This window comes from Canis aureus, chromosome 2 (assembly GCF_053574225.1).
Source record: "Canis aureus isolate CA01 chromosome 2, VMU_Caureus_v.1.0, whole genome shotgun sequence".
Classification (NCBI taxonomy): Eukaryota; Metazoa; Chordata; class Mammalia; order Carnivora; family Canidae; genus Canis; species Canis aureus.
Window position 1 is genome coordinate 88063336 of NC_135612.1, and position 26608 is coordinate 88089943.

The 26608-nt window shown below is 38.8% G+C and overlaps 1 protein-coding gene across 2 annotated transcripts in view; it reads right to left on the reverse strand.

Moving 5' to 3' along the window:
- The window catches only part of LOC144303166 (cytosolic beta-glucosidase), a 111466-nt gene that overhangs the window by 64290 nt on the left and 20568 nt on the right, over positions 1 to 26608 (reverse strand). For both annotated transcript variants that reach the window (XM_077881021.1, XM_077881013.1), the window contains exon 2: positions 8449 to 8676. In XM_077881021.1, the coding sequence (XP_077737147.1) occupies positions 8449 to 8676 (228 nt within the window). The remainder of the gene's footprint in view (positions 1 to 8448; positions 8677 to 26608) is intronic.

Below are 26608 nucleotides of genomic sequence, written 5' to 3' on the forward strand. Positions count from 1 at the left end.
GCTAACTAGAAATGGGGCATCCTAAGCAATTGCTTTGGGCCACTTATTTGGTTTTCTTTGGTTGGTCCTAAGTTGGAAGCAGGGAGCAAGAGAATGAACCACCACCACCACCACCACCACCACCACCAACAACAACAACAATAACAATAGAAACAGAAAAGTTTGCAGACATTGACCAAGTTCTGACTATTCTGGACCAATCTCTGCAGAGGTTGTGGTTGGGTTTCCCAGATTTTTTTTGTGGCTCAGAGTTTTATTATCATATATGGACTGGCTATTGTTTGCTTTTATATTGTAATTTAGCCAAGTATAGTTCTGTCTGGGAACTGTAAGTTCAGTATAATGAGAATGTATAGCTGAGCAGAGAAAGAATAAGAGTGGTGAGGGGTAAACAGACACCAAATTATGCAAGGCCATGTGTTGTCTACCTATCTGTCTGTAAGGGTGGATATTTTTAACAACAGTTCACTTGTTTTGCAAACCAGAACATAATGTGAATCATGCATAATAACTCCATACTTGGAAGACCCATTTGTATGCCATTACTCACTTGATGGAATACCCTAGCTCCAAAAAGATGTCATGCCCTAATCCATGAAACATGTGAATATGTTACTTTACATAGCAAAAAGGATTTGCATATGTGATTAGGGTTAAGGATCTTAAGATGGGAAGATTTCTAGATGATTCAGATGGGCCCAAACTAACTACACCCTAGAAATGAATGATTAGAGCAGAGAGGATCAGAAAGATACAATAATAGAAGAAGGAGTAGGAGAGGGTAGTAGCATAAGAAGGACTCAACCCACTATTGCCAACTTTAAAGACAGAAGAAGGAAGCCACTTGCCAAGGAATGCAGGTGGCTTCTAGAAACTTAAAATTGCCCTCAGTTCATACCGATCAAGGAAATAGGACTTCAGTCCTACAAGCACAAGAAACTGAGTTCTTCCAGCAATCTGAATGAGCCAAGAAAGACTGTCTTCTAGATCCTGTGGAAAAAAATGCGACCATGGAGGCACCTTAATTTTAGCCTACAGAGACCCATGTCAGACTTCTGGCCTTGATGACTCTAAGGTAATATATTTGTGGGGTTTTATTAAAATATAATTAATATACAATGTTATATTATTTTCAGTTATAAAATTTATGCTATTTTTAAGCAGCTAAGCTTGTGGTAAATTTGTTGCAGCAGCAATAGAATACTAATATATTCACCAAAATGTATAGTTTTTCTTATCTCTTGCAATAAAAGAACATCCCACAATCCCATCCCTGGGCCTCTGTAAGCCCACATATCTTCACCTGTAAAATGCAATACCCAAAGATGGTATGATGGAATCAGTTGGGAATTGGTATGTGTTAAGATTTTCTTTTTTTTTTTTTTTAAGATTTTATTTATTTATTCACGAGACACACACACACACACACACACACACACACACACAGAGAGAGAGAGAGAGAGAGAGAGAGAGGCAGAGACACAGGCAGAGGCAGAAGCAGGCTCCACACAGGGCGCCCAGCGCGGGACCCGATCCCGGGTCTCCAGGATCAGGCCCTGGGCTGCAGGAGGCGCTAAACCACTGAGCCACCTGGGCTGCCCTGTGTTAAGATTTTCATAACCAATTCCTTCCATTGGCTCGGAATATAAAAATAATATCAGCTTTTATTTATTGCATTCATACTATACATACCAAATGTCACACATTTTGTTTAATCTTAGCCCTAAGCCCTAAAAGTCGGCATTCTAATCCTCACTAAGCATCTAAGAAAACCAATATTCAAAGAGAGTGAATACCAGACTTAAGTGATAACGTTGTCATATGGTTGTCATATGGCACTACCAGCATTTAAGCCCCTTAACTCAGCCCATCTCACTACAAAGACTGACCCTGTCCTACCATGACATTCCACGTCCCATGAATGTTTCAGAACCAGAAACATGGTGACTCTATTTTACAGGTCTTCACAATCACCTATTTTGGAGCTGATTCATAATATCGGATCCCCTCCCCCCCCTTTTTTTTCATTTTTGGAGGAATCAATGATTTGTCTCTTGTAAGCATCATTAGATATGGCACAATCATTAATGATAGCAATCAATGTAATTCAAACACATGATAATCTTTAGTTGAATTGAAGATTTAAAATTTTTTAAATAAGATTTTTTTCTCACTCATCAGCCTGGCAGAGCAACAGAGCATTGCATAATTAATATTTAACATCCCAGAACTGAGTGCTTCTGGTTTGTACAGAGCACTTCTGGTTTGGTGCTGTAACGCAAGTTTCCCATGAAGCGGTGAAGTAAGATTTTTAAGAGCAGAGCTCCAGAGTCAAACAGTTCCACCAAAGAATCGTGGACTTGTGGATAAAACACTTGGTCTGTCTACACCTAAGTTTCCTTCTCAGCAAAAAGGGCATATTAGTAGTGACACCTCATGACCATTTTGAGTAAAAAATGAGAACAAACCATGAAAGACTTCTCTAGCTTTATCAGCACAATTCAGTAGTAACTAATTCTCTGAACAAATATATATTTTTAAATGATCATTTGCTACCAATCTAGGGATCTTGAAACTTTGACAGGATATTTGGACCCTGTTTTGCTTCTGGATATTTAGGGCATAACTGATTAACCATTAAGACTCCCACAGCCTTCTTTCATACATACTACCTTTTTTTTTTTTTCCTGATTTAATCAAGCCCATTCCATCTTGTTTCATCTTTAGACTTATAAAGCAAATTTGAGTTAAAGATCTTTTAGATATAGAGACAAGTAACCCACTTTGATTAACTCAACTATAAAGGTAGCATGAGGGGCAGGTGGCTAGTCAGTGTGGGATACATGGGCATTATTCAAAATGATAGAGAGCTATCAGATACCCAATGATGGAAAATTACAACTGAAACTCAAGGGAATTGAAACTGGAGGCCAAGAAAGTGTTTGCCTCTCCAGAAAGCTGGTCTCACTCATTCAATTTCATTCAACACATCTACTTGATTCTTTTCCTTCTCCCAGAACCCATTTCCTTAGCATCCAATTCGCTATGATCTCAAAATGGCATCCCATTTGCAAAGCTACCTTATAGTCCTGGTTCCAACACCAACCAACTCAGATTCTCAACTCCTTGATTCCAAACATTCCTGAGAGGTGAAGACAATTGAGCAAGATTCTCCTTTTCCATTAGGTTACCCAATAATACGTCTACAAGGAAAGAGGTCTTTCCCTTGTTCAGTCAGCTATGGCCGGGAGTGAAGCAGGTTTATGTAGAACAAAGAAATAGGGAAATTCCCTTAGAAGAGGGCATGGCTAGGACTTGCACAGATGATGTCTCAGTACAGAAAATTACTAAACAGGAATCTTGCTAGTCAAACTAAAAATGTCTTAATGTAGAATTAATTTTGGTCAACTGCCTACCATCTATCACACGTGATAACGAGGTCACTCTCCTCTAGACTCATTCCACCAGTTAATTTCTTTAATTGCCCTACATTCTCTTAGCACACTGCCTGCATTAGTCTCCAATTGCTGCTATAACAAAGTACCACAAACTTAGTGGCTTAAACCAACACAAATTCATCATCTTATAGTTCTAGGCATTAGATATCCAAAATGATTCTTGATGAACCAAAATCAACATGTCAGGAGGGCTAAATTCCTTCTGGAGGCTCTCAAGGAGAACCCATTTCTTTTTTTTTTTTTAAGATTTTTTATCTATTTATTCATAGAGACAGAGAGAGAATGAGAGTCAGAGACACAGGCAGAGGTAGAAGCAGGCTCTATGCAGAGAGCCTGACGTGGGACTCAATCCAGGGTCTCCAGGATCACACCCTGGGCTGCAGGTGGCACTAAACTGCTGCGCCACCGGGGCTGCCCCAGAGAACCCATTTCTTTGCCTCTTCCAGCTTCCAGAGGCTGCGTGCATTCCTTGGCTCATGGCCCCTTTCTTTACCTTCAAAGCCAACAGTGTACCTCTTCTCTCTGACTTCCTTCAGTTCCTATATCTTCTCTCTGGTTCCGATCCCCTTGCCTCCCTCTTGTAAGGGTTCATGTTATTACTCTGGGACCACCCAGATAATCCAGGATAATCTCCCCATCTCAAGATTTTTAATATAATGACAGCTCTAACGTCCCTTTTACCATGTCAGAAAACATATTTACAGTTTCTAAGAATTAGGATGAACATCTTTGGGGAGCCATTATTCAGCCTAACAACACTGTTCAATATGGAGTAGGAGGTTAGTAAATGTTTCCTTGGTTATTTACTTTACCATTCCTGCTAACTGTGCTCATATTTTAAATACTAAAATGAATAAGAAATTCTGCATAAACATTCTTTTTTTTTTTTTTATTTCCAATACTTGGGTCCCTACTAATCATCTGAAACTTGCATTTGTGGCAGATATGAAAATTCACTTGAACAGTTGAGAATTGCAGAAATATGTGATTTCAGTTGCCAGCTCAATCTCTTCTTGTTAAATCTTGAAAACTTGACATTTGAAAGAGAAAGGCTGTGGAACAATTCCACTTCATAAAATATTCTTCCAGTTTGGGAACATAAGATTTTACAAGTTTCCAAATGTCCTCTAATCACACTTTAAAATAGGGAGTTGAATACAAAAAAATGGAGGTGCCTTGTAAAGGATAGTGACATGGGTTTCCCAATTCTTTACATGCTCTTTGAGAAAATGCTTAAACAGAAAAAACAAATGATGGCCTTTCTAAGTTAAAACAGTTCCAGTTGCTTCAACAGATCACTGCACAAGAGTGAACAACCCCATATTGAAATCTTGCCTACTGGAAGCACCTCCCATGCCCTCTTGTTCATGGAAAAGTCTGTAATATTAATGAGTTATGACTTTACAAAAGCTGGGGCCAAACATGAAGAGCTCAGCTCTGGGGCACATGATCCCCACATGAGATGTAGATAAGTGATCTCCCTACATCATTCAAGTGGTCCCAGTATCTCCAGTCTCACCACCACCACCCTCATCTTTTCCGCTGCCCTGCTCCTGGATTACTGATCTACAGAGTGCTCCATGAACTTCTGTATATCTCAAGTTCATTTTAAATAGTTTCATATATTGACATAGTGGTATGGTAATCCCCTATCTGAAAATCTTGGGGACAAATGTGGTCAGAATTTCTGGATTTTTAGAAAGGAAATACAGAGCAAATAACATATATTAACACTCCCAGTGGGTCTGGGTCACTGTCTCTTAATATTCCTGCAGTAAATTATGTAAATATTCTTACCAAATGAAATCACTTGAGATTAAAAAAAAAAAAGTTTCAGAAGGGTTTAACATCCAAAATATATAAAGAACCCATAAAACTCAATATCAAAACGCAATCTGATTTAAAAATAGGCAGGGAACCTGTATAGACATTTTTCCAAAAAAGACATACAGATGGCCAACAGGCACATGAAAAAATGCTCAATGTCACTAACCATCAGGGAGATGCAAATCAAAACCACAATGAGGTATCACCTCACACCTGTCAGAATGGCTATTATCAAGAAATAACAAGTGTTAGTGAGGATGTGGAGAAACGGGAACCCTCATGCAGTGTTAGTAGTAATGTAAATTGGTGTAGCCACTATAGAAAACAGTATGCAGGTTCTTCAAAAAAATTAAAATAGAACTGTCATATGATCCAAAAATTCTGCTTCTAGATATTTACCTGAAGAAAACAAAAACACTAATTTGAAAAGACATATGAACCTCTGTGTTCATTGCAGCATTATTTGTAATAGCCAAGATATGAAAGCAACCTAAATGTCCATTGATGGACGAATGGATAAAGATGTGGTTTATGTGTGTATGTATGTGTGTGTACACGTGTCTGTGTATATATAATGGAATATTGATCAGCCATAAGAAAGAATGGAATCTAGCTATTTGCAATAACATAGATGGACCTAGAGGGTAATATGCTAAGTGAAATAAGTCAGAGGCAATTTCTGTATGACTTCACTTACATGCAGAATCTAGGAAACAAATGAGCAAACAAGACAAAATGGAAACAGTTTCATAGATATAGATATAGATATAGAGATACAAAGATATAGATATCTATAGGTATAGAGAACAAGCTGATAGTTGCTAGAGAGGATGGAGGAGTGAGGATGAGCAAAATAGATAAAGAGAATTAAGAGGTAAATCTTCCAATTGTAAAATAAATAAGTTAGGAAACCTGGGTGGCTCAGCAGTTGAGGCTTAAGATGACTAAAAAAAAATGTTATAGGAGTGCTTGGGTGGCTCAGTCAGTTGAGTGACAGGCTGTTGATTTTGGCTCAAGTCATGATCTCGAGGTCATGAGATCAAGTACTGCTTTGGGATCTGTGCTCAGCAGGAAGTCAGCTTGGGATTATTTTCCCTCTTCCTCTCCTTCATCCCCTCCCCTCCTCAAATAAATAAATATTATTATTATTTTTTAATCTTGCTTTGTTTTTAGCAGGAGATGATGCAAGCCAACACAACTGAGACAAAGCTTTAGGCAAGTTGCTGGGGCAGCATTTTGTCCAAGGGATTAAAGGACAGAAAATGAGTGAAAATAAGTAGACCCAGCAACTAAGATTACTCTTAGGTTTTAGTCCTTGGGGATGTGATGGTGCCTGAGAAAAGAGAAGGTTACAGATGACGAATGAGCAAAGCAGAAAATTATTAGTTCACTTTTAAACTTTACAACAAATTAAATTCTGTTCAAAGTCAGGAAAAAACAAAACAAAACAAAACAAAACAAAAAACAAAACACAAAACAAAACAATACAAAAAACCCTGGCCAGTGATGTCAAGAAAGTAGACATTCAGCCAAGAGCAGTTAGTCAAGGGAGCTACTGTCTTTGGAATCGAGCAATGGACCTGCTACCCTTGTGTTTGGAATCGAGCAATGGACCTGCTACCCTTGTGTTGTCCCTATCTTGGGAGAGACATAGGTTGCAGCTGCAGTTCCCAATGTTCAGGTCACCTCAACTTACATAAAATGAGCCTAGCAAGTACACAAGCCCACCTAGTAGTTGTTATCACAGATTGTTCTTACTATGAAGGAAATCCGACAACTTATTCAAATAGAACCCCCGAGGATCATTGAAGGCACCACAGCTGAAAGTAGGGTGGGGCAAGCAGGTGCCTTCACTCAGGAGGCTGCAAGTGCCCATCTTGCACTTCTGAGACCCTGAGAGCCAACATTTCTTTAAATTTTGCACCTTAGACGTATCACTTGCCTCACCTAGTCCCAACCGTAGGAGTAGTGTGAAATATTTTCCAGAACAAAGAAGCAATAAAGGTTCTTTATTAAGAAGCCCTTAAGTTGTAGTATGGGGGTCACAAAACTTCTTGTTAAGTACCAGGTAGTAAATATTGTAGGCTCTGCAAGCCCTATGATCTCTGCCCCAACTACTCAGTTCTACCATTGTGGTGGGAAAGCAACCACAGACTATATGTAATGAATGGGCACAGCTCTGCTGCAATAGAGCTTTATTTACAAAATTAGGAAGCAGGCCAAATTTGGCTCTCAGGTCATAGTTTGCCAACCCTGTTGTGTGGAAGGAACTAGCCAGGTGTTAGGCTTAAATTCCAAATATACTATTTACAAAATATCTGGATTTGGATATGCACCACTGTAAAATGTGATTAATTATACCTTTCTCACTGATTATGGTGATTAGAGAAAATGTATATAAAATGCCTCATAAATAACACAAAGAGGGCAGTAGTCCTTTTTTTTTTTTTTTTGGCAGTAGTCCTTTTAATGGCAAAGCTTAATAAGAATAATAGCTAACACTTTTTGAAAGCTTTTATGATATACCAGCTACTGTATAAAGCGGTTTACAAAGATTATTTCATTTAATTTTCCAGCAACTCTCGGAACTAGGAACTATTAGAGTATTCCTTTCTACTTGTGGGGAAACTGAGGCAGAAAAAATGCATAAGGGATGCTTCCACAGATAGTAAGTGATGTAGCTGGCCCTTAATCCCAAATTAAGTGGACTCCAGATGCTTTGGTGCTCATCTCTGTGTGCTACTTAATTTGCTCCACTAACTCAGCTCCAGTTGAAACACTCGAAATCTTCTCCAGTTCTCCAGGGCTTTTCATAACTCTTCGCAGCATACTGCAACTGAAAATAGCTCAATACATAAGTTTCGGAGATTTACCTTTAGGTTAATACTCAAGAATATCTTCCACAAATGAAACACTTATTATTCCCACCCCCTTTCCTACCCACCTATTTGTCCCTTCCCAACAAATATCTCCAGTTAAGGGAAAACAGAATATTACTAAGAGAGCTCATGCAAACCCATTTCAAAAAATTCATCCTATAATCACCCTAAAAACGTGCAATTTCAAAGCTCCACTGCAGAATAGCATACTGGATTAATTATGCCAGACTGCAGCAATAACCTTGAATTAAAGCTGCAACCTTCTATTTTTAAGAAACACTTGCCTTTCTGGTTGATGAAACCTGTCGTCCCATCAGGTAACAGACGTGACCAGGAAAGAGAGAAGCGGTAATGAGTCAATCCAAGCTGTTTGATACATTTCAAATCTTCCTCCCACAGAGTGTAGCTGCCACAAGCTACATCGCCAGTCTGGTTCTTGAAAACTCTCTCTCCTCCCTGATGGGTGAATGTGTCCCAGACACTAGGGCCTTTTCCATCTGCATCCCAGCCTCCTGAGAAAAAGAAGAAAATGAAACAGTTACACTCTTGACATCAAGAGGCATATGTGGAATGTAAATATTTGTCGCCAAAAGAACATACCTCATTAACTCAATGTACCATATTTATAACTTTAAAATATGCCTTTAAAATAACATGCATGAGCGAGTTATGTGTTTAGCTGTCCTTGATCCCTGAAGCTGACTGGTGGCAAATGAAAAATTATTGCATAGTGCTGCCGCATAGCAGGCTTTCATGGTTCATTTTCTGAAGATTTCCCAGCTGGTAAACAGAGGCAGGCCCCAGCTTATGAATGTCTGAGTTGAAAATATCTCCTCCTGGCCATGACTGACAAGCCTTGCCCTTGGGGTGCCTGTCAGAGTCTCAGGACCTTGTCCCTGGCCCTCTACACTTGAACTCTAGTCTCCTGTTAGCCAACAATGGAGCCTGCAATGGTCCAGTCAATTATTGTGGGGAGGGCACGAGTTTCTGCCATTGTTGACATGATATTAGTGTCCTACCTTCATTCATTCATGCCTCCATTAATTCCACAACTGTTACGTGTCAGGCTCTACGCTGAGCACAGAAGATAGCACAGTGCGCTCTGCTGCACTTCCTGTCCTTGGAGAACTTAGCTATGGGCAATTGCAAAACAGCCGAAGTACAAGCCTTGCCAGAAAACCAAGGAGGGGCATTTATCCAGATGTGGGCTAGAGTCTCAGATCTCTTAGAGAAATGGCTTTCAGACGGACACCTAAAGGAAAAATTGGGTCATCAAGGTGAATTGCTGGGAGGTGGGAGTGGGAATAAAATAGAAAAAAGAGAAGCTAGGATCCAAATAAGCCCACAGGAAAGAGACTGTTGCACATTAGAAGAACAGAAAGTAGAAATTACATTACATGTGGAATATTTGTACACACAGAAATCTCGTTTAAAACGTAGTTAGAATCCATCTTATGGTATAACGGAGTAATTTGAAAAATCTCATGACTCCCTCATTTCACTTCTAGGTACACATCCTGGAGAAATGCTCATGCATTTTCACAAAGAGATTATATGAGATCATTGAGGCAGAGATGTCTGTAATAACAGACTCCTGGAAACAACCTATGTTCTACCAACAGTAGAACAGATAATTAATTTGAGGTATAATTGTACAGAAGAAACACTAATGAGCAGTTAAAGGAAAAGAACTGGAGCATCAATAACCCTCTGCTACAGGCTGAATGTTTGTATCCCCCCCAAAAGTTATGTTGAAATCCTAATGCCAATGGCCTGGTTTGAGAAGGCGGGGTCTTTGGGAGGTGCTGAAGTCAGGAGGGTGGAGGCCTCAAGAATCAGGTAGCCCCTTATAAAAGAGACCCCACAGAATTCCCCACTCCTTCGTGCCATGTGAACACACAAACGTCTGTGATGCAGAAGAGAGCCCTCACCGAGCCATGCCAGCACTCTCACCTCAGACTTAGAGCCTCCAGAATTGTGAGAAATAAATATTTGTCATTTATAAGGCATCCAGTTTATGATGTTTTGTTATAGGGCTCCAAATGGACTCAGCCTCAAAACAAAAAAGCTATACAACCAAAAAAATTGAGATTCAAAAGAATGCATAGAGAGATAAATGGGTGGAATTTAGGTTTTTAAGGCAATTAAATTATTCTACATGATACTGTAATGGTAGGTACATTTATCAAAGCCTATAAAGTATGAACTTTATTTAATAATATATTGATATCCATTCATCAGTTGTAATAATTGTCTCGCAGTAAAGCAAGACATTACCAGTAGAGGAAACTGGGGGAATGAGGTATATGGAAACTCTCAGTACTTTCTGTTCAATTTTTCTGCAAGCTTAAAATTACTCTAAAATATAAAATCTACTTATTTTTTTAAAGAATATACACAATATGTTCATCATGTTTTGTATATTTTTGAATATGTAAAACAATCCATATGTATTCTGAATATATACATATGAGATAAGCATACAGCATGCCTGGAAATGATCAGTTCAGGCTAGTGGTTACATTTAGGGAGAAAAAGGGCTAATGGAACCAGAGAGGGGTTTGTACCTTTTATATCTCATTCTTTAAACTGGGTTAAGGGCATATGGAGAGATGTTTATTATATTATTCATAACCCTTTTGATATGCCTAAAATATTTCATAATGATTTTTATGTAAGAAAGAAAGCCACAGATAGAGTAAACTAAAACAATTACAGTAAAGTCTTTTAGGTCCTCATTTAGCAACTAGTTACTCATATTTTGTGGACAATTTAAGCAGAATTAGGTATTCGTTTTCAGACCAAAAAAAAAGGTCAGTATAGGCTGTAAATTATGGGAGGGGACCGTGGGGAGACAGGAGAGACTGGTAAAAGGAAGAGCTCTGACAAAAGCAAAAATGGCAGTTGAAATCAAGTTGGATACTAAGTATGTATACAAAGAAATCATACCTATTAAAAATTATCATACTCTGGAGTCATAATTTAGAGGCAAAAGATTATATACATTCCAATGGCTCTCAGTTTATGTCTATATATAGGATTTGGAAGTTTGGGGAAAAAAGAATACTGACATTCAATCTTAGAAAGAAAGAGGCATAAATATTAAATATTTAAAGAGGCATAAATATTATAAATATTAGAAAGAAAGAGGCATAAATATTGACAATTTTAGTCAAGTATGGTGCTTATAGTATCAGATAATTGATTAAATATATGAAGAAGCTTAATATCAGAAGGCTTAAGCAATGGTGTTCTAGAAAATATTAACTGGCTATACGTTTAAAAATGTAGGGGCACCAGGCTGGCTCGGTTGGTAGAGCATGCAAGTCATGATCTTGGGGTCATGAGTTAAATCCCCACTTCAGGCATAGAATAGGGGTTACTAAAAAAAATTTTAAAAAATAAAAATATGTATACATATGTTTATTAGAAATTTTATTGACATAAAAGATGTGTAACACACAATTTCAAAATAATATGCAATACTCTTTACTATAAATTCCATATGGCCAACTCATTCTCAGAACTCTTTTACATTTTTACCAAATCTTTATATTGGTAGCCAACCTATGGTTGCAACCTGACAAATGAGCGTAGTACTCATGTGAATGTTAGCCAATATTTTTGCTTAAAATAACAGGCAATATAAAAGGAAAACAATAATAGTGTACTAGAATTTCACTTGTTCACCAATGACATGAACTACATCTTCACTGAACTAGAAGAATATTTCCTCAAATGTTTGTTCTACTCACAATGTAATCCTATAGACATGACACCCTTTTTTTAAAAAGATTTTATTTATTTATTCATGATAGACATAGAGAGAGAGAGAGGCAGAGACACAGGAGGAGGGAGAAGCAGGATCTATGCAGGGAGCCCGATGTGGGACTCGATCCCGGGACTCCAGGATCATGCCCTGGGCCAAAGGCAGGCGCTGAACCACTGAGCCACCCAGGGATCCCCTACACTTTTAATTTTATTCTGCATTATTAACATTTTCTCTATCACTTTCTTAGGTCTTGACAATCAACAAAATAACAATAAAATACTGACTTGCATCACTTGCCATTTTCTACAGTGTAAATACTTCCGCCAAGGCCAATTTCAAGCAACCTATAGGATAGCACTAAAGGCTGAGTGGGGAAAAGATGAACAGTGGGGAAAAGACACACCATCACATAGTGTACAGATAGAAGAATAACCTCAGTGACCTTGGATTATTTATAAGGAGATAGGGAATAATAAAGTTTAATAAAATTATAAGGAAGTAATTATTTTGAGCATTTATTACCTTTGATTTTAATATAAATGATATACTAAGTTTCTATAATTTAATTTTTAATAATGGATATGTTGAAGAATCAGCTCACAAGGGGCACCTGGGTGGCTCAGTCCGTTAAGTGTCTTACCCTTGATTTTGATTCCATTCACAATCTTAAGGTTGTGAGATCGAGACCCGCATTGGCTCCTTGCTCAGAGCAGAGTTTGCTTGAGATGGTCTTTTACTCTCCCTCAGCTCCTCACCCCACTCACACATGCTCTCTCTAAATAAATAAATAAAAATCTTAAAAAAAAAAAAAGAATCAGGTCACAAAATTACTGAAAGCTTAACAATATGTACTGGTGAACCTGTATAAGCTGGCTTCCCCAACCACTGATAGGTGACTTGTGTAAGAGCACACTGTCCGTTAGCAGCAAAGCCAAGATGTGTTTCCAGATCTGTATGATGTTGAAGTCCAAGTCCTTCCAATGAACTACGTTACTTTTAGAGTGATGAAGGAAGAGTCAACTGATGCCCATGCTACTCAGTTTATGAAGCCTATGATGTGCATAACATCATTTATTATACCTTTTGGAAAACATTCCATTAAAAGTGCCTAAAACAAGTTATGACAAGTTTAAAAGGTAAATGTCAGCTAGCAGGAAAACATACTTCTGTAGAACAACTCATTCTACATGTATACTAGCTCAACAGAACTTATCTATTCAACATTGTTTCCCCAAGAAAGTAAAATTTGAATTAAAATTAGCCATCATAATTGATATTTTGATATAAAATACAGTGACACATTAGTACTTTTAGTACTTTAGTGTACTTTAGTGTAAATTTGGTGAATTAGTGCTATCAATAAGTTACTTGTTCATTAGAGATTTTCTCTAGATGCTATTATATCCATATTCTAAAAGTATGATTGTCCTTTATTTTTTTTTATTTTTTAAAGATTTTATTTATTTATTCATGAGAGACACACAGAGGCAAAGACATAGACAGAGAGAGAAGCAGGCTCCCTGCGGGAAGCCTGATGTGGGACTTGATTCTAGGACCCCTGAATCACACCCTGAGCAAAAGGCAAATGCTCAACCACTGAGCCACCCAGGTGCCCCATGATCGACCTTTATGAGGAGCTAGACTACTATTCCCACATGGACTACATACCCCTAAGCTATCCTTCAAACAACTACAACTGCTGGATGAGATATAGGAACTACATTTTCAAATGTGTCATTGATCTAGTAGGATGATAGGTAACTCAAAAACAAAGTGAGAGAGGTAATTCAGAGGCACAAATGAGTAGTGATGCAGGGTTTTTTCCTGAGATCATCTGCCAAACCCAGATGATGTGACCTGCCATTTTAATGGCCTGTGGGACAAAGCAGAAGGGAGATAAAGTCTAAAGCTTACCAAAGATGGGAAGCCTACCTGAACATGCTTATATCAGGCTAGCAATGCAAGGACTCCACACTCTGTGCAAGAATAAACAAGCAACAAACTCTACCTGAGAAAGAGACAACAAAGCAACCAACTTGACACAAAGTTGGGTGGAAGGGGGAAATGACTCCTCAATATTTGCAACAACAATCCAGCCTTCCAACCATTAATTGTGAGAATTAAAAAAAAAAAAAGGTATTATCAGACATATGAGATCTCATTGGATACTGAGAAAAAAATTTCTTTTCATTGGATATTATAGGAGGATAAGTTTCACTACAACAATCATGTAAACCATGAAAGATAAAATCTAGGATCCAGGAAAACAGGAATTCAGCAGGAAAAAATAAATCAAGAAAGGGAATCTCCAGGCAATGGCAAAAGGAGACCTCTAAGGATACAGCTGTGCAGCAAACCTAGGGACTAACCAGCCAATGTAAGTACATCACAGGCTATAGGAAATAGTTCTTCAAGAAGATTAAACTGATAGAGTTTCTAGTATGATATTTTTAATTGTGAAAATTTGTCATGGGGGGCACTTGGGTGGCTCAGTTGGTTAAGCAGGCAACTCTTGATTTTGGCTCAGGCCATGAATCTCAGGGTCATGAGATGGAGCCCCACTCATCCTGGGCGCTACACTGTGTGGAGTCTGTGGGAGATTCTCTCTCTCCCCCCATCTTTGCCCTCCCTCCATTCTCTCTCTCTCAAATTTTTAAAAATTTATTATGGAATTGTCAACATGCACAAAAGTAGACAGAATAATACAGCAAAGCCCTGTGTACCCTTGGCTCTGCTTTACCAGTTTTCAACATGGTGCAAATCTTGTTTCATCTGTTAACTACCCATGCTCCTTCATTCAATCTATAAACATTGCAGTATGTGCTCTGACAATAGTATTTTTTTAATTGTGGTAAAACACACATAAGACTAACCATCTTAACTACTTCCAAGTGTACAGTTCAGTGACATTAAGTACACTCATGCTGTTGTGGGACCATCACCATATCATCTCCAGAACTCTTTTCATCTTGCAAAACTGCAACTCTATACCAAGTTAGCAGTAACTCCCCAATTTTTATGGTATTGGAATTGTCCATGGGGTCAGTGAAAGTGGGAAGGTAGAAGGAAAGAAAGTGGACAAAATGGTAAATCCTCACTTTTCACAGTGAGAAGTCAATGGATTATGCCTACAACAGGACTAAAACCAAGAACTAGTAGCATAAACTTGTTTAAAATATAGTAGTCAGTGCCAAAAGGATTAACTAAAGAGTTAAAGGAGTTTCCTCTAGAGAGAGGAACATGGAAGGGTACCAGAGATTAATGGTCTCTAAAACAGTTTCATTTTGATTCTTTAAATTATTTTATTATATAAGCTTTAATTAGCATGAACATTAATTTAAGAAATAATATTAAATGAAACATTAGAAGAAAGAGGATGATAAATACATTAATAAATATATGGATAACCTAAACAAGGTCTTAACATATAAAAGGATAACAAAATGTATATTTTATGAGGATTAAAAAGAATAACTAAAATACTGGACCAAAACAACATATAGGCACAAAAGTGAGAAATCAGCAAGGAGTCTGCTTCTCTCTCTCCCTCTGCTCCACCTCCACTTGTGCTCTCTCTCTCTCTATCAAATAAATAAAATCTAAAAAAAAGAAAAAAAAAAGAAACTTCCAAATGTTTAGAAATCTAAAAAGGTAGGCACATCTGAATAACTTAAGATTCAAAGAAGGCATAATGATGGTCATCAGAAAATATTAAAAACTTTGTAACAGAAAGATAAATATGAAAACATTATGGTATGGGGTTTAAGTGGTATTTAGAGAGAAAGCCTTAATTCATGTATGAGAAAAGAACCAAGTCTCAGAGTTAATGTGCTAAGTATCTCATTTAAAAGTGTAAAGCAGAGAGAGAAAGAGGAGGAAGAAAAGAAGGAGGAGAAGGAGCAAATCAGGAGAACGGAGGCAAATAAATAGAAAAAATAAGGTAATATCAGAAACAATAAAACAGAAAACAAAGCAGGATAGAGAGGATTAACAGAGGCAAAAAAGTGGCTTTTAGAAAAGTCTAATTAAATAGAAAAACTCCTGCAAAATAATTTTTTAAATGAGAGAAGATAAAAATAAGTATTAGTAGTGCAAAGGGGAATAGAGCTATAGAAACTGCAGAGATTATAGTGACGAAATGGTATATTATTCTTAAAACCTTATTAAAATATGTTTGAAAAATTATTTAGAAATGACACATTTTAGGAAATTAGCCTTAACAAAATTGGTTCAAGGAAAACTCAAAAATCTGAAAGATCTTTTAACAATTTCAAAATTAAATCAGTAGTTAAAATGTTCCACAAAGAAAATGCCATGCCAGTTGGTTATAATACTGAGTTCTAACAAACATTTAAAAGCAAACAAACACACACAAAAAAGTCCACTGTTGTGTAAATTATTCCAAAAAAAATTTTTTTTAGAATTTCTCAATTTATGTAGCTAAAATATCCTAGTTACAAAACCAGAAAATAACACTACATGAAAGAAAAAAATAGAAGCTAATCTCACTCATAAACACAGTTGCAAGTGTATATAGAGACATGGAAAAAAAAATTTTTTAAATCTAAATTGAACTTCAAGAGATAAAAACTACAATGCTTGAGACCAAAAATACACCAGATGGGATTAACAGCAGATGAAACATTGTAGAAGAAACAATTGGTGTACTTGAAGACATAGCAATAGAAACTCTCTAAAATGCAACATGAGGGGAAAAAAAAGACTCAAAATGTAAACAAAGGATCAGTGACCTCTGAGACGACTTCAATCAGCTTAATATACGTATAATCAGAATCTCCAAAGGAGTGAACAAAGGAGGGGACAAACATATTTTCTGAAGAAATGATGACTGAAATTATTTTTTAATTTAATGAAAACAATAAACGTAGAAATCCCAGATCAATGAGCCTCAAGCACAAGACAAATGAAAAAAACTATGCCAAAGCATAATTAAATTGCTCAAAACCAGTCATAAGAAATATCTTAAAAGCTGCCAGAGGAAAAAGATATATAATGTCTACAGGAACAAAGATAAGAATACTGTGGATTTGTTGTCAAAAACAATGCAAGCAAGAAGACAATGGAGTAACATCTTTGAAAAAAAATGAAAGGGACAAAAATCTGTGTAACTAAAATTTTATACTATTAAAAATATATTGCAAAAATGAAGGCTAAATACTTGTCCAGACATACAAAAGCTCAAAGAATTCATCACCCGCAAATCCTCATTACATTAAAGAAAGTCATTCAGGTAGACAGCAATGGATACCAGATGGAAGTATGGATCTACACAATGGAAAGAACACCAGAAATGGTCATTACATGGGTAAATACATAAGAATTTGTTTTTATTATTCAAATCTCCATAGATAATTTATTGGCTAAAGAAATACAGTATGTAGCATAAAGTTTATAACATATGTAGGCATAAAATGTATGGCAACAGTACACAAAGGCAAGGAAAGGAGAAATAGAAGTATATTGTAAGAGTCTTTAGCTATGCATGATAAGCATTATAATACCACTTGAAGGGAGACTGTAGCAAGTTAAAAATATATACTATAAAACCTACAGGAAACACTAAAATAATAAAACAAAGAATTACAATTAGTAAGTCAGCAAAGAATATATAGTAGTCATTAAAAATAAGTTATCTGAGAAAGAAAAAGAGGGAAATGAAAATAAAAGACAGAAAAAATAGAAAATAAATAGCAAGATGCTAGATTTAAACCCAACCATATCAATACCATTAAATGTGAATGAGTCTAAACAACTGAAAGACAGAGATTATCAGATTAAATAAAAACATCAGACTCAACTATATACTGCCTATAAGAAATCCACTTTAAATGTAAAGACAAAAGAAGGTTAAAAGCGTCGGGAAGAAAAAACAGACATATACCATGCTAATTTTAATCCAACAAAACTAGAGTGGCAAAAAATAAACAAAAAACAAAAAACAAAACAAAACAAACAAAAAAAAACCTAGAGTGGCTATATGAATACCTATGTAGATTTCAGAGCAAGAATATTACTGGGGATATGAAAAGTCATTTCATAAAATTAAAGGGGTCAATTTATCAAGAAGACTTAACAATCCTAAATGTTTATGCACCTAATGATAGAGATCCAAAATACAAGAAGCAAAACCTAATAGAACTGCAAAACCTAGAAAAATCCACTTTTATTAGAGTATTTCAATTAAAAAGACCAACAAGACTATAGAAAAATGGACGAAAGATGTAAACAGTTCCTTCACAGAAGGAGAAACACATGGCTAGTAAACATTCAAAAAAATGTAAGAGATCATTAAAAATCTGGAAAATGCAAATGAAAACCACAATGAGATACCATTCTACACCCACACAGTTGGTACAAATTTAAAAATTGGGCGATATCCAGCATTAGAGAGATTGTCGCATGGCAGCAATGTTTATCCACTGCTAGTAAGAGAGCAATACGGAAATATTTTGTAAAGTTGAAGAAGCGCATAAACCAAAACCCAATAATTCACATAGCACCATATATCCTGTTTCTACAAATGCAAACCAGGAGGCATATATATCCATGACTACAACAAACAACAACAAAAACCCCATAGGAAACAGGCCAAATTTCCTTTGGCAGAACAATTAATCAATAAATGAATAAATAACCTAGAGAAGAGTCATATAGTGAAGACTATACAGGAGTAAGAATAAATGAACTACGTCTATTCAGATCAACATGCATACTCTCCCAAATATAACATTGAGACGCAGAAAGCAAATTGCAGGAAAAAAAATACATGATATATTTCCATTTATAAAATATCCAAAACATGTAAAACTCACAACCCAGTTGCTGTCAGACAAATAAATTATTAGGCTGCACCAGAGAAGAGCTGAATTAAGATCATTTGAAAACACTATGGGGGAATCAAGAAGAAAGCATTGAGTTACTTTTGTCATTGGGAGTTAGATAGACTTGCCCAAGAGAAACATTTTAAGGCAGGCGTCGAAAAATGAGTAAGAGTTGTCACAGTGGACCTGATAAGGGGAAAAGCAAATGCATAATTCAGTGGCAATGCTCAGGCTGACTTGCAGGAAGAAGGTACTAGGGACCCAAGGACCCCGCTGGCAGGTGATTGCAATATTTTTGGTAGGAAACGATAGGTTTCTAGATTTTATTTTTTAATAATTTGAAAGAAAATAAAATAGTCTCTGAAGTCCTTACCATGTTAGGACCTGGGGAGGGATTCCCACAAAAATGTAAAATACAGGGACGCCTGGGTGGTTCAGCAGTTTGGCACCTGCCTTCAGCCCAGGTCGTGGTCCCCAAATTCCGGGGATCGAGTCCCACATCGAGCTCCCTGCATGGAGCCTGCTTCTCCCTTGCCTGTGTCTCTGCCTCTCTTTCTGTCTGTCAAGAATAAATAAATAAAATCTTTTAAAAAAATGTAAAATATCGATATTACGTACCAGCCTAAAATCAAAGATTCCAAGACTGAAAAGTATTATGGAAATAGCACAAGCTCTCGATCCAGGAACAGGTAAGTTCAAATCCCGTCTCTGCCCCTCACTTCACTTCTCTGTACATATGAAGTGGGAGGATGAGACCTGCTCTGTGGGGTTCTAGTAAAAATCGACTGAGCCAAAGCAAAGGTGCGAGCAAGGTACATGGTAGAAGGTGTGCGCTCAACAAGTGTCCTTTTCTTCTCTTCTAGACTCAACACAACAAACACTAACAACAATCACACAAAAAGTGACCATTTGCTCTTTTCCCTTCCCTCTGTGGCCTGCTCTTGATACGGTAGAGCATACATAGGAATGACTCTAACCAAAGATGTTTGCAAACTTGCCTGTGATGAAGATCTGGTGTCCAGGCTTGCATGACTTGGTCTGTGGGGCCCTCAGCTGCTGGAATTGGGAGTCATCAATACACGTGGAGCCGTGTCACTGTCATTTTTGCTGTGACAATGCCGTTGGAGAGGACATAGATCTATGTAGACCTCAGTCCTCTGCATAAAGGAAATCACGTCAAATAAGAAGTAAATAAGTATGTGAGCGTGTGTGTATGTGTGTGTGTACTCTTCCTTCAACAACCCCCCAAAAAAGCACTACCACAACACCTCTTTTTGGAAATATTCCCCGACTCCCCATCAGAAGCGCGCCTTTCTGGATGCACACTCAGTACGATTAACATATAGTGTTGAGTCATCTTTAAAAATATCTTTGCCTCCTTCACACTTGGAGCTCCGTCCAGGCAGGGACCAGGTTTCACTCTTGTCTGTGTCTCTCCAGTACCACGAAGACTGTTTGGAAATAAGATTTTTCGGCTCTCTCAGAGGAGAGCGTTCCTAGGAAACCTTTCATTACCTGAAATGGCATAAAGCGAAGGTACCCCCTGCTTTCCTAAGGTTTGCATTATGCCACTTGGCTTTTATGAATAAAGCCATTAGCATACTACTGCAGATAAGCGGCATAACATGAACTTTAGGGAAGTGGGGGGTTGCCTGTAGTATGTGCTGAGTAAAATAGTTTCTGTGAGGTGTGTTTAGTATAAAATATAAATATTGATGTTTGCTATCTCGTCGCTACACAGAAATATGCAGAAGTTATTTTAATGCTTGTAAATGATTTAAGAAATTAAATGTGGCTAGAAATTCAAGCAATTGCCATTTATAAGTTACGACCTGGCGTACTTTCAGACAAAAATGTTTATTTTTGCAATTAACATTCAAATGTATTAGACATAACTATTCTACGTGGAACTTTGAGGTTATGGTAAGCCAAGATTCCCTGATCTACTAACAGCTTCTGTGTCCAAAGCTAATTCAGAGAGGACAGAGCCTCCAAAATAACAGGGAAAGCCACTATACTGTTGGAAACGCATTTCAATATCGTGTCACAGGAGGATAGAAGGTTCCAGAAAAGATATCTCCGAGAATAAAAAAAAAAAAAAAAAGAAAGAGAGAAACTGACAAAGCATCCTATGTGTTTAAACATATCAAGAAACAATTTACATTTCTGCCGACAGCATGGGGATGAATTAGTGAAAGGATCCTAGAATGGAAGCCACCACCAAGAGACAATTATTAACTCCCAAGCAAAACAAAAACTGTACAAGAAAAACTCAATCATAGGACATTAGGTGGCTCAATCGTGCACAATTTTTACATAAAACAGTGATGTAAAAACAGCAAAGATTTTAAACAAAATTTGTTAAATAACCAAGTGGAAAAAATGGTGACGAAAGAGTTTGCTTCATGAGTATGGTGCTAGAGCAGGCTAAAAAAAAAAAAAAAAAAAAAAAAAAAAAATCTCATCTTACAAAATGGGAAGTCAATATGCTGTATTTTCAACTAGGTACCAAATAATGACCATATATGCATGCTGCTTAGAAATATAGAAGTAGATACTAGAAAAAGATGGTGAAAAGACACATATGTTGGTTTAAGGGAACTATAATAAGTTGAGAGAAGTGACATAAAAGGTCTTTCTCTGTTGTTGGGTGTTATAATCCTTGCAGTACTATTTGAGTTTTTAAACCATGTACATGTTACTAAGATAAAATTAAAAATTAAGTCAGAAAAATAAAGATGACCACAAGAGAAAGGAAATTACAGACCAAAGTCGACACTGTTTCGACTAGGTTAGGAGTGGTATGTGAGAAGGTGCAAGTGCTTTCCATCATCCCAGAAACGAGGCTGCTCTGGTATTTAGTGGCAGGGCCAACAATGAGGACCTGCCACGCGCAGGGCAGCCACACACAAAACCAAGAAATGAACACCACGCTCAGTGGGAAAAAGAGTAAAGAAAAATAAAATGGCAGTGGGGGGGGGTGGGAAAGAGGAGGGGGAAAGCAAAAGGAAATTATCAGGTTAGAAAATATAAAACAATAATATGGCAAAAAAAATAAAAGCTGAAATCTTGGTAATCAGAAACCCACTAAATAGTCCTGTTTGAATACAGTAAAGGTGAAGAGGAAAATATATCTGCCATGTAAATCCTGATAAAAATAACATGGACTCAGCAATATTGATATTATATAAAGATGAAGGTTATCTGGTTGGTTCCTCGGAAAATCATGCAACTCTTGATCTCAGGGTCTTGGGTTTGAGCCCCGCATGGGGTGTAGAGATGAGTTAAGTAAATGAAACTTTAGGAAATAATATATAAAATGAATATAAGGAAAAAGCATTACATGGGACAGGGCAATATTCTCACATTAATAAAAGTGACAGCCCACCAAAACCCTATAGCAATTATGAACTTCTGTGCATCTGACAATAGAGTCTTGAAATATAATATTAGAGATATTAGAGATAAATGCAGGGGTATACTGAAAACTCCACTAACGCAGGAGAGACTCTCTTGGAAAATGGCAGAGAAAGAGAGAATTTGATGAACATAGTTTATAAGCTTATGCTCCTATGGACGGATGTCCCTGTATGACTTTCTACATATAGGTACACATGGAGGTATGATACACACAGGCACACGAGAGACAGAGATTGTTACTCAACTACAGAAAATTATTTTCAACCACCTTGAAGTATTCACGGATATTAGAACTCACGCAGGCCCATTTCATGATTGGATTGTTTGTTTCTTTGCTGTTGAGTTTAATAAGTTTTTTATAGAACAAACATTATATGGTCTCATTCGTTTGGGGAATATAAAAAAATAGTGAAAGGGAATAAAGGGTAAAGGAGAAAACATGAGTGAGAAATGTCAGAAAGGGAGACAGAATATGAGAGACTCCTGACTCTGGGAAACGAGCAAGGGGTGGTGGAAGGGAGGTGGGCAGGGGGGTGGGGGTGACTGGGTGACGGGCACTTGATGGGATGAGGGGGGCACTTGATGGGATGAGCACTGGGTGTTATTCTTTATGTTGGCAAATTGAACACCAATAAAAAATAAATTTATTAAAAAGAAAGAACTCACGCAGGCTACATTCTCTGACAATTGAAAGCAAAAAAAGAAGAAAAGAATGGAAGAGAAAATAAAGGGAGGGGGGAGAGGAAGATTAAGAAGAAAAGAATGTCCATCTACCCACTTGGATTTTTTTTAATTTTTTTTTTGAAATTCTAAGTAAATCTAATAAACAGAAGATGAAAGCAGAATGATTTTTAAGGGGGAAAAATGTGTTATTAAAACTATGTTAAGAAAAGGCAGAAACCTGAAAACGAACCTCTTTGATGCAGCTAAATGCTTTACAAGCGACTTCCCCTGGACAGATGGAGGGAGGTGAAGCGCTGGAGAGAGCAAGGGGTGAGCAGGAGCACACAGCTTCGGGGGCATCCGGGGTACTCGGAGGCATGTGCAGCAGAAGAAGTCTCCGTCCTATATACCTGCCAGAGTCAGGTGTCCTGAAACCACCTTAAGAATGTTCTTTTTTATTACCTCGCCTCAAACGGGGTCAACCAGGCTCGGCCAGGTCAGAGGCCTCAGTAAATACGCAGAAATAAGAGAAGCAAGGAAAGAAAGACGATTGGCCAACCGTCTCCTCCAACAGCACTGAGACATCCAGAGACAACAGCACTGAGCCCTCAGTCATATTTGGGGTTTAGCTATTTCTTGGTCTCATTATTCTAAGCACCCAAGTGGGACTGTGCTCTGTGACGGGGAGTGGCCGTGGGTATGAGCCGGGGTCCCGGCAGGAAACAGATGGCACTCAAACTGGGAAGTTGAGGCGGGCTTCATAAAGGGCTCTTTGCAGTGGGGTGAGCCGGGTTTGGAGAGACCCAACGAGGGATGCTGCGGCACCCCCGGGCTTGCAACAGCAGGAAGGCATCAGCACCCCCGGAGGGCAGGTGCAGGATCAGTTCCCAGGGCCTGTCAAGAGAAGCCACCTGCCAGGGGTGGCCTGGCCGACGAGGCCTGTGGCTCAGGGCCACCCAGCAGGGCAGGCACCAGGAGACTGAATAGCCCTGGAGAGAGCTTCTCTCTCCTCCCACCGGACCCTCCCATCTCCTGCCAACACCTGCCCTTGATCAAATCCAAAGCGAGTCAAAGGACAACGGCAGCAATGCGGGGTGACTCCCCGGGGCCCAGAGGCGAGGCGGTGGAGGGTAGCTCTGCACAGGCAAAGGAAAATACCCCGCACACAAGGGGCCCTGAGCCCCCCGAGCCCACTGTGCTGCCTTCCAAGGGCGAGAGAAGAGCCACCCCCACCACCTGTGAAGGCACAGCGGCGGGAAGGAAAACAGGCAACCTTTCAGAGCGTGGCCTGAGTGTCCTATTTGTGGGCGGCACCGTGAAATGAATAGCGAGAATGTGGATATAGCTTCTCCACTCATTTAGGAATCCAGGGATGTGATAAATTTTCCCAGAAATAAATAGCGAGAGGAAATAGTTCAGTCCCGGTTGGGGGCCTCGACCCTTGGGCTTCAACTCTGCACTGTCGTGTCGTCGTTTTCTGACGATCCTAAGGCGTTTCGCCACACAGGCTTCCCAGACTCCCTTTTTCATGGACTTTCGTCCTGTTTAACATGTGCGGCTTTTTGTCTTAACTGCTTCTGCCTCTGCTATTCTGCTGTGATTATTCTCATATCTTTCAATTAGGTCTCTTTGCATTCAGCCATCCGTGCGTCGAAACACGCTATCTAGTGAAAGCCACTTTTCTCTGTCTTTGGAGAAAAATCTCTACTCTTCTCTTCATCCATCAGAGCATCGCACTAATCTAAACTGGCTTCAGCTTCTGATTGCCACTATGCTAATCTGAGCCCCATTTGGAAGGATGGAAGAGTATACTGAAAAAAAAGCATCATGATAATAAGAATAGCTATCATTTATTTGGCCTTGCGATGGGACAGGCACTTTGCCGAGCCCTCTACATGTGCAGAGAAGGAAAAAAGTTTTCCTGGACTCTCGTAGGGTCCCCGGCTGGGGCTAAAAATTAAACTGACCAAGACAGATAAATATTGCCAAAAGCATGCAGATTTATTTCAGCCTTATATGCCCTGGGGGCCTTCGTGAGGAAATGAAAGACCTGAAGAAACGGTTAAGCCTGAGTGTTTTTATGCCGGTTTGGTGAAGAGTGGACAGTTGTGGAGGAATACGATAGGCCGCAGAGCATAAGGTAAGAGGAAGATATTGGGGGACACTTGGCAAGGCCTGTTTTTCTCCGATTCTGCTCGGTGTCCCTCTGTCTTCAGAGATAAGGATGCTCCTTTCGTCCAGGTATAGTGAAGGCACCTCTCGCATGGGTGCTTTAGGACCTCTTTCCGGGGGCGGGGGAAGGAGGAGGTCAGGGTGACCTTCCCACTTGGGCTGTTTTCTCCAACTCCTTCAGATTCCAAAGTATTAGACCATGTCTTGAACCTCATGCCATACTCTACACCACCGATATCACCCTCCCCCCTTAAACTGGAGGAGCCTGCGGTTTCCTTGAGTTTGAGGATTTGGAGGAGAGCATAGGTAACGGATAAAAGTGAGACTGTAAGCCCAGCGTCACTGAATAGACTGCGCTCTTGTTCACATTTCCTATAAGCATATCAATTTATGTCTACGCCTCGCTACCTCTGTGACCTCAGGCAATTCACCCAAACTCTCTGTGTCTCCGCTGCCTCGTCTGCAGAAGTCATAATACCCCCTGGGTCTTCCTACTAGATGGTGTTGTTGAGAAAACTTATAGGATGTATTAGGGGAGTTGATGCACTTGGGAATGATGCTCTGGGAGGCAGCGTATACTTGTTGTTAATAAATGGTTTTTGAACCCAGTGCTCCAGCCTACACTGTCTCTCCTCAGAAGAGACCTCGGAGTATCCAGTCTTCTTAGGGGCCCACCTTGTCTTGCTGGGCTCCTCCAGATTCCCTACTCTGGACTGGCTGACTGCCTGGCTGCATTGGCTTTTTGGGGCCAGGGACGCCCCCCAAGCCTGCTGGCTGTGCAGTGCATCCTGTCCGCACGGTTCCTCTGATGCCTGGACTCAGTCGTCGCTCTGGACTCTCAGCACCTTGAGAAGGGCATTCTGTTCCAGAACTTTGGGGCAGGAAGAAGTGGCTCCTGAACAACATGCACTGTAAAAGCTGTCTCCCAGGGGCAGGTATTTTTCCCAGTGGCCTTTTTTTTCTGTTTCCCTTTAAAAATAATAATAAAGTTATTTTATTACATAACTGTGGGACAAGGGATCAGGCATCCGCGCTTAAAATGCAAAAGGTGCCCTACATTCAAACCTCTCCTGCCTAGAAGAAATACCCTTTGCAACACTTAAATCCTTTAACTCTTTCCTCCCTCTGCTACGTGAAAATCATAAAGAGCGCCATGCTATTATGCTATTAATCTATAACTCCCTAGTGACATCATGGCAGACATAAAAATACCCCTAAAAACCTCAACCCCTATGGGTTGGTCTGGCCTGCTTCCAGTAGCAGATCCACTCAGAAATTTTATGAACACCAATTTGCTTTTCATTATTTTCCTATCAATCACCAATCAGATTTTCATTGTCCAACAGAACTAAACAGAAAAGGAGGGGGTGCTTCCTAAATCTACTCTATGAATTGCACCAGGTAAATTGATTCCGATTGCCAGTTAAATACAAATGTCTTATTTTAAATAATTCCATTTTAATGTATGTTTTCTAGAACACCTCTATAAATCTGGTATTCGTGAAAATGGGCTAATGGCATCCTTTCCTTGACTAATGAAAATCACTGGCTTCAGAGTCAGCTGAGGCTTTTATC